Source organism: Limanda limanda, chromosome 11, assembly GCF_963576545.1.
Source record: "Limanda limanda chromosome 11, fLimLim1.1, whole genome shotgun sequence".
NCBI lineage: Eukaryota > Metazoa > Chordata > Actinopteri > Pleuronectiformes > Pleuronectidae > Limanda > Limanda limanda.
This window is the reverse complement of record NC_083646.1, coordinates 25,105,815-25,121,785: the sequence shown is the minus strand read 5'-3', so window position 1 is coordinate 25,121,785 and position 15,971 is coordinate 25,105,815. Positions and strand designations below refer to the sequence as shown.

The 15,971-nt window shown below is 41.2% G+C and overlaps 1 protein-coding gene across 1 annotated transcript in view; it reads right to left on the bottom strand.

Moving 5' to 3' along the window:
• Positions 1-5,026: 5,026 nt before the first annotated feature.
• The window catches only part of LOC133014231 (nuclear factor of activated T-cells, cytoplasmic 1-like), a 59,110-nt gene continuing 48,165 nt past the window's right edge, over positions 5,027-15,971 (bottom strand). Inside the window, exon 10 of the mRNA XM_061081419.1 lies at positions 5,027-5,788. Within this exon, the coding sequence (XP_060937402.1) occupies positions 5,733-5,788 (56 nt within the window). The 3' untranslated portion in view covers positions 5,027-5,732. The remainder of the gene's footprint in view (positions 5,789-15,971) is intronic.

The window sequence follows — 15,971 nt, the reverse complement described above, 5'->3', positions numbered from 1 at the left end:
CCTAAACAGATCAAAAGCACACATGTAAACACACACACACACACACACACACACACACACACACACACATATGGTCCTCATCTTCTTCCTTTATCATCCTAAACGTAATTGATAAGACGGTCTGTTTACAGCCTTCTGACATATGTTTCTGAAGAATAAAAAGAAATCTCAAAATCTTTCTCAAGGGACCTAAGAAGATCAAGTGTAGAACTGGCTTATGGGACACAACTATCAAAGGTGCCTCAGTATGGTCGAGCAATTATCTCTTAAAGCATCTCTTAAAGCCACCCCGTGGTTCTCTCAACATGCCCCTCATAACAGAGGTATATTGAGGATTTACTGCCTGCAGATGGCCGATGAGAGACAAGAGCAGGAGCTGTAGCGCTGCGCCCATGCACTCACTTTATAAAAGGCCAAATCAAGGGCTCTGTGGGAATACAATAGTGGAGGAAGTGAGGCCATAAAGCTCCTATAAATCCGCACAATGAAACTTCTAAGTTGTGCCCTCTGCCAGGTGCTGTGTGCATGTGGACCTCGGGGAGAAAATGGCACGCGCTGCACTCGCGGTGATTGCATGGACAGACCATTTGCTCGTCTGCGCTGTTGTCTCTGCTTTGGCCATCAAGTGGCAGAGTCGCTGTCTGTCTGTTACTCAGCCCTGCAGTCGTTCAGTGAGATCATCGGATCAGCCGTCTCCAGCATTTCGTCAGATAATCAGTGGAATCGTATCTGAAGTCTTAATATTTGACATTTTACACGAATATGTTTTAGTGACTTCTATTCCTAACATTATTTTTTCTTTTAATTTCGAAATCTTTCCTTTGTAAAATCACTGAAATCATGGAAAAAGTTAGTTCTACATAAGCACATCCAATTCCAGCGGGAGAAAGATCAGTTGGCTTGAAGTTAGGAGAAGAAAAAAAAACTTGAAGATAGCAAATAAATCATTTTCATGCATTATCAGTAGCTAAAGCCAAGTCGACAACCTACCAACACATTTCTGATGCCAAATAAGAAAAGCCAGCATGACTGTTATTCCTGAATCGCTTGTCAGTATCAAATAGGATGTGCAATAAAACACCTTCGCTGGAAAACTGAAATAAAAATGCTGCTGCAGAGCTATACTGAGACCACCAGTTTTTAAATGAAAACACAATACACAGGCCTATGTGAGCCATTTATTTTCCTACAAATTGTGTAAGCCACACAGACACATCATGGGAACATATTCTAGGAAACAGACCAATCCCGCCAGTGTTTGATTCCTGCTTTAAACTGTAGAGCAATCATTCAGTACACTTATTTTCTTTCTTGTTTACCTATAGGAAAAATCAATACCACTCTCAATGTTGCTCCATTTAAACTTTGGGTTTAAGAGCTTAGTGTAGCTTTGCATAAAGCCTGACTACAGGAATAAAAAGAGTTAGCCCAGCTCTGTCAAAGATAAAACATAGCAATCCATACACAAATTAAGGTAAATATTGTCTGATTATGACTAACTTTAGCTGCTTTCAGACATGTACTGAACAGTGGATAATCTCCTGAAATGATCCACAGGAGCTGTATGTGAGATTACAAAAGTCTGACTCCTGCCAGCCCCCTAGTAGAAACTATGGATTATGTCCGAATAAGCCCACATGAAAAAAACAGCAGGAGATAATCCGGAGGTATCACTATGAGTGGGCATATCGATGAGATAACACACAACTGATGCATAACGGAATAAAAAGAGAATTAAACAAAGATGTGCCAAACTAATAGGAGACACTGACAAAGATGTCAACTTGGAAAAATGAGATTGGAGAGTTTTTGTTGATACAGGCCGATGCCAGTGTTGATGTTTTGTGTACAAAAACACATGATCTCCGCAGGGGAATTAATGTGACTGCCTCCTGCATGATGCCTTGTCGATCCAGAAAAGTTTTCTGTTTTGAATGCTTATGACCAGAGAAACTCCTGCTGCTTTGTTCATATGTGAAAATGTGAAGATCATGTCTAAAAATGGCTATAATAACTGGCTAGATTAGTTCAGAGTCACGTTGTCAGAATTTTGAACAGTATGAGCAATACCAAACATGTCAATTAATCTAAGATCGCCACTATCTGCTCAGTTTAATAATTTGAAAAAAATACATCATATGCAGGAAGTGATATGAATTGCCAAATCAATCTGAGGCTGTATTTGTGTTCATATCTTGTATATTTCACTGCTTTAGATAGTGACCTGACACTCAACTTCTGCCTGGGCAATGGAAACCATGGCTCGGCGTCATCACTCCACTGTGTCAAAGGCGACGATGCTGTCAGAGGAAGACTAAGGTGAGGAGAACAGGGTGCCAGGAAAAAGGGGCGTGACTGCATCTGTAAATAGCGCTTCTATTTTGGGCTTACCACGGCCGTACAGGGGAGCACCGCCTAGGCCTGCCTTCTGTCACTATGGGGATGGGCGCTTCATAACTTTGCTAGATGGAAAAAGTCTGAAGGACTGGCAGGTGGTACACAGGAGCGTGGCACAGCTCCCATGGAGGAGAGCAGTTTCACTCATAACTACCCAACACTGACAATACTCACCGGAGAACACGGGCCTCTGCTTGCACTTGGCACATCAGCATTTTGTTGCGTTTTCTCTCGCTAAACTTCGCTGTAGGTTTGTTTGCATTTCAGTTTTGAAACACGTGTGGAAGTCGAGACCAAATCCCACCTGTTGTGATTTGCTTCGTGCCCTCTTCCGCTCCTGCTGTGCTGCCAATGGCAAAGGGAAATTTAGCAACATGTAAAACTGTCAGTTTATTACCTCCAAACACTATTTTGTAGAAATGACTGTAAAAATGTTATTAAAGTAAAACAATACAGGCTTTAAAATTACAAGTGCTAGAAGGCACTATTTTGTTGTGCACTTTTTCCCTTGTCAATGTCCAACTGTCCCATTTCAGGTTTTATTGGGGATATAGGTACAGGTTGGAAACAGTATGAGGTTTATTAAGGTCAAGCTGTATAACACAAGAAATCACACGGCTGGCTTCGTGAAAAAGCGTTAAAACTTAAGCACAGCCATATGGGCCATGCATGATATAGTAAAAAATATATATTTTAGCTTGAACAGATAGGGGAGGAAGATAAACCAGACAGAGTACATAATTTAAAATAATACCCCCACAATAAAAAAAAACATTTTAAAAGTCCATAAAATATTCAAGCTTGACTTTGAACAGGGATCATAAAAAGCCACAGTACAGCAGGATGTACTCACTCATCATTTGGAACAAAGGAAGTGATGCTCACTTTTCACCTTTCCAGTAGAGGAAATATAAGTTTTGTTTGATGTAAACACAAAAAAACATATCACATCAATAGCTGCCATAAAAACAAAATGACAAATAGAATACTTATCCCACCTCAAAAATAAATATACAGTGTGTGTGTATATATACACACACTGTATGTATATATATATATATATATATATATATATATATATATAATAAACAAATAATAAATATCAAGAAGTCATGTGAAAAAGATTCTGTAATATTCCTGTTTAAATGCAGTGCTGGGATGTTACAAAGTACATTTACTTTGTTACTGTGCTGAAGTACATTTTTCATGGATCTGTACTTTAACTAAATAGATTTATTTTCTAATACTTGTCACTTTTACCCAAATACACTGATCAGCTAATTTCTTTACTTTCTTCTCTTCTACAGTTGTACAATGTATTGTCTTACACGTTCACTTTGGTTTCTATATTTCTATAAATTACAAGAGGGGAATTTGTTCACCAATAACAGCGAGCATGACCCTGCATCCAGCATAGAGAACTAAAATGAATTCAGTAGAGGTCACTGCTAAGACTCACTGTGGAACTTTACTTTTAATACATCAGTCAAGTACTTACTACTTGTCTATATGAAATGTTTGAATATTTCCTCCCCCACTGCTTCAATGTAAATATAACACCAAAATAACAGGACTTTGTTCATATGGTCACCATTATGCCATTTATTAATGAATTGTTGAGAACACATTAAATGCACTTAAAACACATTTCATTTTTCATAAATATCTCATATTAAAGAGAAACATGTTCCACCTTGTGCCTACACAGAAAAGCATTATAGAGTTGCAATGATCTTGTAGCCAAGAAAGAGAGTAAGGCACAAAATAAGAAACCTTATTCATACAGTTGTATCATGCTATTATACTATATGTCCAAAAAATTATTAAGAAGCTATATGGGAAGCTACTGACAGCTAAAAGATCCCCGACATTAGTATGTGTGCATGCTCCAAAAGACAGAAGACATGGAAAAGACTGCAGCTGTGGGAAAGAAGAGTCCATGTAGGTGCACTTGACAGTGGAAATCAATCTACAATATTTGGTCTGGAGGCAGGAAAACCTGCTTGGCTCCTACAGTAAAGTGCATAATGTTCCTTTTTTTAGTATGGGGAACCATTCTACACTAAAGTCTCTGACAGAAAAAGGAAACTCGGACAATAATTTCACCAAAGATAAAATCCTTTGGTTTGATCAGATCAATTATTGCCAACATCTAAGAAACTGCCAACTCCTCAGTTGAATCACCCAGATGATGATGTAAAACTGAGCCGGTGGCATAACTTCCATTACCTCTGTGCCTATTTACATGAAAACCTGCAGTGCAAGAAGTAACAGACAAATATATATATTGTCCTGGAGTATTCTTGTTTAAATTCAGCAGGTAAGCATACCATTGTTCTACTATCTTATAGCTGGAAGGAGGTGGAGGGGTGACTCCCTGCAGCCAGGAACTGTTGTCATAGGATATGTGTTATATATTTCTCTGATTGTCTGTGCATCATCATGTCATGATCTGGGCGGCGGACTGGAAGACCGGGACAGGATGATTAAAAATAGGCACTAAGGTGAAAAGCAAAATGCAGGAGAGTAGAAATGGTACAAATGATACGAGGGGGAAGACAAATGGGAGAAAAAAGAGAACGCTAACATAGCAAACAGCAAGACATAAGCATAAGGTATACATATTTTCAAATACATGTTTATACAAAAGAATATCATACAATAACATTCAGTATAAATGAACAATGGGATAATAAGGAAGAGAGAAAAACAAATACAATTCACATACTCCCTATGTATTTATGTATAGCCTTTGAATCAGTTTCCCTGTAAACAAATAATTTGAAATGATACAAAAGTGTCGTATAAAATCTTCCACTTTGGGCTACCGACCATTTGCATGTGTGTGACTGCTGCTGTTGTCTGCTGTCAATATCACTTGTAAGGCACCGATTAAGTTGTCGCGGACTGACTGCACAAACAAATGAACCAAAGTGATGAAGCACGACTCGTGTTCTCCTGTTAGTTTGTCCATGCAATAACATACAGATCACGCTCGAAATGAAGATTGTCATTTTTCAACGATAGTAGAGTAATTCAGTCTTGTTGTTGGTCCACTAAAGAATGTCTGCTGTGAATTATTAAGGCAAGTGTACTCGTATACTTTGCCCCTGATATCACTTCCCTTTTCTGTAAATATAACGTTCATCTATTTATTCACATGGAGTTTGCCAGTGATTGTCTATGTGAATAGGCAGCAAGTGTTTGAGAGAGAAGGATGGCAACGGTGGTCCAGTGGGAGATCCTGGTCAAAAACGCTTTTCTTCATCATCTTTGTTGTTGTTGTTGTTGCTGCTGCTGCTGCAGTTTGAGTGCGTGTCTGGACACCTGGGCGTCTATGCAGAGGTATGCACGGAGATGCTAGAGAGGTCGTTCCTGATGATCTCGTTGACTGTGGAAACAAAAGACAAGGTCATCAGTTAATTTTTGGCAAAGCAAGGTGGCCTAGAAGTTACAGATGTAAGGCATGTGATAGGAAGGTTCCAGAAGTCAATTTCCCATCCATTTTCTCCATTGACTTCAGAATATCTGAAGAAAATGGCGCCTGTGTGCGCTGGAAGGTGTTACTGACTTGTGACTAGAACAGGAGGATATAAGGAGCTTGTGGTAACTGTTCCTTGGATGGTTACAGTATTATGGCTGATATTCAAAATCTCTATTCAGAAAATGAATGAGATTTTTACTCTCGTCTCTTTTGGGTCGTACAACTAATTTTTGCCCCGGGCCAAGCGGCTGGCATGCTGAAAATGTGGCATTTACTTTTATTAATCCCTAACCCTTCAAATTTAAACTGGAAATGATGCAACTCCTCAGTGCTTCCAGGCTGCAATAAATAATGTCACATTTGGCCGTACACCACTGAATGCTTGGCATAGATATGGTCCAGTTGAAAAATACTGGGTATCAGTAGTCACAATCCAAACATATCAATGTCATTACCAGCCTTTAAAACTCATATCGGCCCCGTACACCCATCTTTGTTTTGCAGTCATCGTCTTTCCTGCACCGGTTCCTGTGCCCTCGCCTTTCCCACACTCAGGCAGACACAGATCAGTCTCCTGCCTTTATCTGCTCTGTGTTCTTTGGCAAAACAGAGGGAAGTGACTGTGAAGACGGCGAGGACCCCGAGCTCTGTGGCCTAACGCAAACAAGAAGCTCCTCAGCCGCTGAGCTTGCCGCGATAACGCGACCTGATGTAGACAGAGAGAGGGAAAGAGTCTGGCGAGACCACCGTCCGCAGTGAGGAGCCGAGACAGGAAGTCCACCCCCTCCGAGGTTCAAAGTGGGCAAGCAGGTTGTTATCGCTAGATACTGCTTCGTCAATGTCGAAGCATCTGCGCTAATCACGAAAAAAACACCAGTTAAAGAAAACAAGATGGAGCCTTTTTAATACCCAACCCAATATTGAATGACTATAGCGTGTTGCTGATAAAATGCTGAACTGATCTATGAGAAGTGAACACAACACCAATATGTACACTTCTTGCAGAGGAGGAAAAAATAAATTGTTGCACTTTTTAAAGAAGAAGGCCACACACCTATAATTGCATACCCTGCTTTCTGTATTTTGTCAAATATCCACCCACGAGTGCACACACACACACATACACAGACACACACAAACACTACTCACATGTTGGTTAGGATTCACCTCCCTAAACAGGAGGAGCTCCCTTTGGAAAAATCCGGCATGTGCCAACACTGCTGGCTGTTTTCACCTCTATTCTGCTGCGGGCTAAACAGGCATTTACACGCTGCACTTATTTTTAGTTCTGCCATCACAGGACATAAAGGAAGTGCAAGCGCATGTAACAATTAAATGATCAAAACATTAAAATGTCGTTGCTCATTACTGTTAGCTGAGGAGGGAAAACAGCTCCAGGAGGGGAAGGGAAAACCCAACAAATGTACTTTTTTTAATCTTTCTCAGAGGGAAAGCTGTGACCTCTTTTCTTCTTTTCAGTCACGCTTGAAAAACCCAACAAGTGACGTCTCCTCCGCCCACATTTTAACGGCAGTTGCTTTATCAACTAATATTTTCCATTAGCATGTTCAATGATTTTCCATTCTTAAGAAACAAGTGATAAAGAAGAGAGGGTAAAACACTGGCCCCTGTGTTTTTGTCTCAGGCAATGTGAGAATCTCAGAAACAGGATGTGGCCGACTGTTACACCACAACACTATACCAAGCTGCTATTTATAGGTGTTTAATGAGGTAGCTTGTGTCGCTATTTTATCACAACAACTTCTGAGAAATGAAGACATTTTACAGAAAAGGTAATGAAACCTACACACACAGGTAATGACTGTTAATGTATTTGTAACAAAAAGCTATAAAACACTTCATCAAATCCCTTTTTTAATTTAGCTTGCAATTTTAGTCGAATTAAGTGATTTCTACCTTTCCTCTTCCACATAGCAAAGAGCTTCTTTTTTGACTTTGTTTCACCTTCCATTAGGTGACTAGATAACCACAAATATGCAGCACAAGGGAAGGCAGTCACACATGCTGGGGAACATTTTGTTCAGTGGAATTTGGCTCTAAAAAATCTATTCCCTCGCATATTGTGGATGGGCAGGGGTATAGGTACAAAATTCCCTTTGCAAACTAGGCCTTGTTAAGCTCATTTTAGTGTTTTAAAAAGCCTGCCAGGCAGTTGACTTCTACTTTTCATGATTTCTATATGTTATTGTCAAAGCACCCCCATGTTATACTTCACAATAATGATGCAACTGTCATTAACTGTCACATATGTACATAAATGAACTCTGAGTGGCCTGGCATCCTTCTCACCAGTATTGGAAACTTCTTTTTTCAGTTTCCTAGGTTAATAATGGAAAGCTGTTACTGGGAGGGTACCCTCTCATGAATAAACAAAAACAGCGGAAAACTGAGCTCCGAATATTCCCCTGGTGAAAAAAAAATACCTCTCTAGTCTGAGTTACCCAGAGTGACATCCTTCATTAGCCGTAGTGCCAGAGTAATCAGTAAACCACAGTGTGGACCTGTCAGGACTTATACTTTGGGCTGGGCGGCTGGGAGATCTATTTCAGGCAGGTGTGAGAGTGACACAAAAATATGAGTGTGCTTAACTGTGATGTCAGCCATGTTGAACAAGTTTAGTGCACAATTCAGCTCCTTTGTGTGGGCCTACCAGTGTTTCTGACAGTGGCTTATAACTAAACCCGTCTCTATTGGGCGTAACTGTTGGTTGAATGAATGTTGACCTCACTAAAATAATCTGTGATGGAAAATTATATGTCTCTGCCTGCTATAGGCGAGTGGAGTGCTTGCAGTGCACATGCTGCCATTGTAGTGCACACATGAAACAACACGATGTAGCACCCAAAGGGGGGCTACAACTGACTCATTGTGAGCCGGGTTGTCCAAGATCAAACATATTAGATGGTTCTGACAAAGTGAAGATTCAAACCAAAGATACTTATTAACCTAAAACAACAACAACCAGGGACTGCAGAGATGTGTGCATGTGTCCGTCCACTGCTGCTGCTTTGCTCCAACCAGCGACAGGCAACCCATGCAGTTGTTTAGGTTGGAGGACTTGTTGGATTGAAGGCTTGTCAGACACCAGACGTGACACAACGGTTTATAGTGTGATGAGCCAAGATTTTACACAACTGTGGAAAGTTGCTACAGCAACAGTATTGATGATTGTAAACTAAAGCCAGTTGAGCTGGTATTCTATACATTTTTTTGGTGCAAATGTTCAGAGCAATTTTACTTTACAGGGAAAATAATGATGAAGCTTTCATTCCGAATGCCTTTTTGGTAACTTGTCATAAGAGAATCGTTCAGTTTGGATCAGTTTGAAGTTGCCTTTTCATGCAGGCAGCACAGGTAATCTGTTTCAGTTGTGTTCACATACCTTCTGGAAATATAATGTCAATACCATGCTTTCATCCTCGCCGTGAATTATCCATAGAATGACCTGCTCGATCCCGACATCTGCACAATCCTAAATTACACTGACTTTGTACTCTGGAGCTGCCAGGGTAAAGACTATCTAATGTCTGGTTCTACTGATTGTGATGTTTCCATTCACACATACATATTTAGCCACTTGCAGCTTTTGTTATTGTCTCCACCACCGGCTAAAAGGAAAACCTGGCTCTTTAGCTTAATACTCTGCTAAATTCAGCATGAGACTTTCTAACTAACAAACTAAAGGAAAGTTAACAAACTAAAGGAAAGACACACCTCCATATTCATAGTCAGTAACATGAGATAAATGGCAGGCTGATTATCACACTCATTAGATGTTTGTTTTTTTAGTTCAGAATTCATGTTCATTTTCTGCTTTTGGGAAAGACTGATTATTTGCCCAGAAATTTAACCAGTAATTTCACAAAATCCGTCCAATCGATGTGTTTTTTTTTCATCTACACAGAAGCAATGGCTGTGATATCTAGGATCTGCTAAGTCAATGTTTGTCATGCTTATCAACAACCATGTTGATTAAATATTTTTTCTTTCATATTTGGTTATTTAGATCTGGCACTAGATGTGATGAAAAAACACTTTTCCAGCAAAAAAAATCTGTCATGGACAACTACATCACCAGCTGCTTGAACGGTTTCAAGAAAAAAAAGAAGAAAAAAGAGTAGTGAATCTGGAACTGAGCTAAAATCATTTGACAATTAGTGATTTACAAAGTAAGACAAGTATGGTGCTGCCATTCTGTTTGTTTTTTATTCTGCAATCCAAGTGGTGAGTTCTGACTTCATTTGGCCACTCTGAGAGTTCAGCATGAACCTGACCTACACTGGGGGATTCAGTTAGTATTGTTAGAGGAGAACGCTGTGCATTGGGGTTCGATAACAGCCTGGCTTCCACAGAGAACAGAGGATGCCCTGTGGTCTGGTGAGACGCCGGGCGTTCAGGCCTGAGAGCTTCTGGGAGGTTCCTGCTGTCGTAACATGATCCCCCCCCGCCCCATGCCAAATCTGGACTTACTGGCAATGACCTGTCAGAGAGTGACTTCACCTATCCCCAGCTTCCCTCAGCTGGCTATCCAAAACACGACCTCTGAACTTCAGGTTGTAACGGAGGCTTCCTGCCAGGGGCTTCTGATCTCACATGAAGTCTCTTGATACCGGAGTTACAGAGGGCACCTTCCTGAACTTCTCTCACTTTCACTACATGGATTAACTGCAGCTGTGTTAGGGTCAGGGACCTTCACACGGGAGCGAAGGGAGTGTTTCCTCTGCTTACTTGTACCTCCTGTAGTAGCACAATCAGGTTTGTGAGAAAGAGGAGGTAGCTTCCTCCAATTGTGGCACTGAGACTCTCAGCAGCATGTGAGGAAGTGTGTCTGAGTCATAGAAGCGCTTTGATATGAACACAGATAAACACTGGCATCAAATCAGTGTGGGAGCTCATAGAGGGTAAAAGGCTGCAAGACGGACTCAAGAAAATAAACCTAATTTGAACTTGCGCTTTCATGGGAAATTGATTTGGTGGCGAGGCCAAACTAAAGCTCAAACTTGCCGGAGAGAGACAATTGAATTTCCTGTTACATATTACTTTTGTTTCCCCGCTATATCAAATCTTCTCTCGGCCTCAGCAGAAACACTTAATGGACAATTTGCTGCCTCCCACACACGGCTCAAACGGCCGGACGGAGAGGCTCGGACGACGTCACTTATCATGTGTTAGTAACCAGCAGCATCAAACCTCGGCAGGGGTCAAAGGTCAGAACAAACACAAATGACACCAAGACGGAGCGAGTGAAAAGAGCGGGAGAGAACTGGAGGGAGACACAATCATTATTCCCACAGATAAACACGAAAGGAAAGAGACAAAGCGTTCCACTAATGCTTCATCATGATAAAGTGCCCTATAAATTCATCTGAGCCTTGCAGGTAGACGGCTTCCAATCCATCTCAGGGATCCCTTTGGGCCTAATGATGTGATGATATGTACAGACAGCATATTTCATCCCCCCAGCTCGGCTGATGTGTGAAGCCCTGCACTTTCCCATGTGGAAGCACTCAGTCTGTACAAACTGACAGAGGGGATGGAGGAGCAGAGATAGGGCTGCAGACGGAGAGTTTGCTTTAAAACAAAGCTGAGTTTACACTGAGAGGTACTGTGGAGACACCGCTGGGCCATGGGCTGCAGCCAACATCCTCCTCACGCTGCTAAGGTGAACAACGATGACATGAAATGTACGATTTAGATGTAGACTCCAGTGGAAAGATAAATAGTTGACGAGCAAGGGCATACTTTCAGCTGGGAACATGTCTCCCTCAAAATCCTATTTTTGTCCCATTTCACTTTTCAGTTTGATTTACTTTCTCGTAACAGAATCATTGTCATGCCCAGATGCAAACGTCCAGAGAGGAGAAAAAGGAGCTAATAAAAATTTGAATATGCTCTTGTAAATCTCTTTTTTTGCGACGTTTTCACAATTCGTATGTAAACTTACAAGCAGCAGTAAGTTATTTGTGGACTTTCTTTGCCCTGTCTTTCAGCTCTCAGGGTACACGCACACACATACACACACACAAACACACAAACACACACAAACACACACATTCTCTCTATCCTCTGCTAACCTGGTTAATACCTGAGAGAAAGACCTGCAGGACTCTGGGCTGGAATAAATACTCCAACACCTCTGAATGTCTGTTGTTTTACAATCAGTATGTTTGTAAAATACTTCAGTTGAGCATTAGACCAAGATTAAGTAGTGGAGGATTCGATCATTCAGTATCAGGTATCTAATTCACATCATCTCATGCAATTTACTTGGTCTCAGGTAGCACTTGTTATATTTTCACCCTCGCTTGCATAGATTGCAAGTGAACATGAGTCAAAGGTTCTCCTCTGAAATATTAGTATGACCATACACTAGCTGGTGAAGAAACACCTGAAATTGATTCAGGGGAGGCCACAGCTGTAATGATGTAGTTGACCATAGCATTAGAGAAGAGACTACACTCAGCTTTAAAAGCAAAAATATACTTACTCTTCAAACATTACATTTACATTTTTGTCTTTTTATTAATTTAGTTAAGTAAAATGTTTAAGTACTTCCTCCACCACTGCCTCCACCATTGTTCAGTGATGGGCAAAATGTCAAAAAGAAGAGCTGCGGGGGCACAGAGCGAAAAATGAGACTGATTAGAGAAGAAAACAGGAAGTGGTGTGTGTCATGTAGTGTTTGGAAACCAACAGCAGAATTGTGAAGTTGATGCAACAGCTCAGACGGAGCCGGACAAGTATGCCAAGAGAGGAGTGATATGACCCGTCTTTTGAAGAGACGGAGAGAAAAGAAGAAATAAAGTTTGGAGTGTAAACACTAAGTGCTCTGGTGTCACTAAAGAGATTTGCGATCAATATGGCTGCTGCTGTTTTTAGACAAAGGCTCCTGGCTCGGTTGGATAGCAGAGATGAAGCATCCTTGAGAGAAAAAGCGCTGACATGCTCTCTGAGCCTCATGTGGAGCGGGGAGCCGGGCTCTAACCTCCACCAGTGAGTCTCTGAAGCGCCTAACTTTCCAGAAGACGTGCTTTATGGCTCTCTGTAGTCAGGTGAATCCGACTGGATACCAAACCAAAGAGAGTTCAGCTGCCTGCCTGGTCCAGATTAACATTGAGTAGAAATGCTGTGTTCGAGGTTTGGGAACATTAAAACGGCCCAATTTAGAAATCTAAAGACAACAGCTTTTACGAAGAGCCCCACCACTGATGTGCTTATTTTGGCGGTGGTGGCTGTAACCTTTGTGTTTGATCTTGCGCGGTGTGCAGTGCCCTCTCTCTATCTCACCTCGCTCGGCCTGTCTCTGTGTGAGCCTGCCACTTCCCTCTCCTCCTCCTCCTCCTCTCATTTCCTCCCAGGCCCAGGAGGCCACGGGCGTGCTTGCTCAAGGCCAGTCCCAGGGGAGGATGAGGGGGAGGTGTTTACATGGTTGGAGCTGCTCTCCGGTGTACTCATCACTGACTTCTCTGAAATCATCGCAGAGTTTGTCAGGACTGCGTGGATAATGATTACAAAGTCAAAAAATATACCAAAACATCAGTGATTTGACAACGTAGAGTAAGCTCTTTGTTTTATATGAGTATGAATAATTATACTTAGCATTTGTGCGCATTTGTGTGCATTATTGTCCCACAATGCGATCTGCAAGGGTAGTAAAAGCACCAGTAAAAATCGTGATTGGTGCTAGAATTTAGTATTTAGAAATTGCTTTAAATTATAAAACAAAGGTCATGAGTGAGTGAAATTAAAAATACATTAATAAACTAGGGCTACGTTGTAGCACTAATGGGCCCGAGCACACGCGCGTTCCAAGTCTGTTGCGGTCGGGGAAGAGACAGCGTTCAATGACCAAGCGCACATCTCCGCGTTGCATGGTTTTTTTTCCACTGCTGCAAAGATAAAAGCTTCACTTCCTGTAGCCATTAGGTGGCGCTGTAAATTTAAGTCATGGTGTCTATGCAGATGTCATCAGGTCGCGACTCTTGTCTTACATGCCTAGTTTGGACTTGATTGAACCAAATATGCCTGAGATACTGAAGCCCGTGTTTCCATGGCGTGTAATCAAACTTTGACGCCAGGCCACGGTCACATGGTATGACGAAACGTTAAAATTCCAATAACTTAAGATCTCCATCTTGTTGTGAAGGCACTCATCTAAATTTTAAGTTGATCTGATGAAAGCCCTCCGACAAGTATGTCAAAGTAAATATGCAGAAAATCGCCAAAATGGCCACCAAATCCAAAATGGCGGGCTTCCTGTTTACTCTAGCATATCTATCCAAGAGACTTATTTCTTTGTCATGAAAAGACACATGTCCCCGTCGATTTTTGTAGAAGTAGGCCAAATGTAGTGCCGGGGCTGCCCCTTAGGGGGCGCTAGTCAGTTATTCTGCCACGCCCATTCCTTAATCCCGTCTGACAGCTTTCAGGGGGGGGCTGTTGACACACACATGTAGTTTGAGGGAGATTGAACCTTGAACACCGAAGTTATAGCAATTTCGTGTGTCATGGCGAGTTGGTGAACTTTGATGCGAAGCCATTAATATGGCGTTTGACGAAAAGTCACAGTAATCTTATGTCTTTATTATCAATGTCTTGAGACCCATTTGACATAGTTACACATGGTTGTGCAAAGGGGATGAGGAGAAATACTTCCAAGTGTGAGACGTACCAAAAACAAGACATTTCCTGCTGCCACCAGGGGGCGCTGTGATATTAAGTCACGATTTCTGTGTTGTTGTCTTCGGGTCGTGATTCTTGTGTTATGTGTCTAGTTTGGACTTGATTGGACCAAATATGTCCGAGATACAGACGCCCGTGTTTTGATGGCGTTTCATCAAACTTTGACGCCACGCCACGGTCACAGGCTCTGACGAAAAGTTGATTTTTTTGATAACTTTAGTATTCCATATTGTTTTGATGACACTCGTCTAAATTTTACGTTGATCCGATGAAAGCCCAACGACAAGTATATCAAAGTAAAAACGTTGAATATGGCCAAAATGGCCACTAAATCCAAAATGGCGGACTTCCTGTTTCTTTTTTCATAATGCACTGAGAGACTTTTTTGTGTGTCTGGTCACGATACACAACTGGGTATTTTTTTGTGAGGATCGGTGAATGCTAAATGAGGGGCTTATCCGTAGGTGGCGCTATTGAGCTATTTTGCCACGCCTACTTCCAAATACTACAGAATATGGCCATTTTCACACATTTCTAATTTACTGCAAAGTTTAGAAACTTTTTGAGCATGGGAAAGCCCTCAAAAAGCCAATTTAACTTGGCGGAGAATAATAATAAGAATCATTTCAATTTCAATAGGGCCTCCCACCGGAGGTGCTCGGGCCCTAATAATTAATCCTATAATCTGAAAACAGTGGCTGCAAGGAAGACATCATTATTTATGTCTCTATCAATTATATTTAATTATACAGATAATTATTTATTCATATAACATTTGTAAGTTATGGCTTTTAGTGATATTATTTTTCTTCTAGTTTTTGTTTTCCTTTTTTTGTCCCTAATATTTATATATTGACCCTTTGGGGCCGTTGACCTTTAGATTATGTGCACATTTATCTTTCAACCAGAAGAGTGAAAAGGTTATAGGCCATATTTTGACAAATGACAATAAAAAGTGCAGATGTTGAAAGTTTGGTTCCAGCACAGAGCTTTCACTTTTTTGACTGTGTTGAGTATTGGGCTACAGTGGAAAAATACCACGACAGAACAGAACTTAGAAATAAAAGTTTTCATCAAAAGCAAACACAAAGAGCTTCTGACATAACGTGTGTAAAGACTAAGGACTGTGAGAAATCAAAAGCCCAGTCTCAAATAACTACTGATGCATAGCTGCATAGGGAAACACCCGAGACGGAAAATACACTAAAGAGAGGGAAACACACACATCTCTGTGATTGAGATATGAAAGGAGACAGATTAAAACTTTTTGCATGGCTCATTACCAACGGGTTTATGGTAAAATAACGCAGCCATCTGATAAACTCGCTGTGATTGATTCAGAATAAGAAACGTATGGTGCTGCTGAGGCTGACGCTCTGGACTTTGC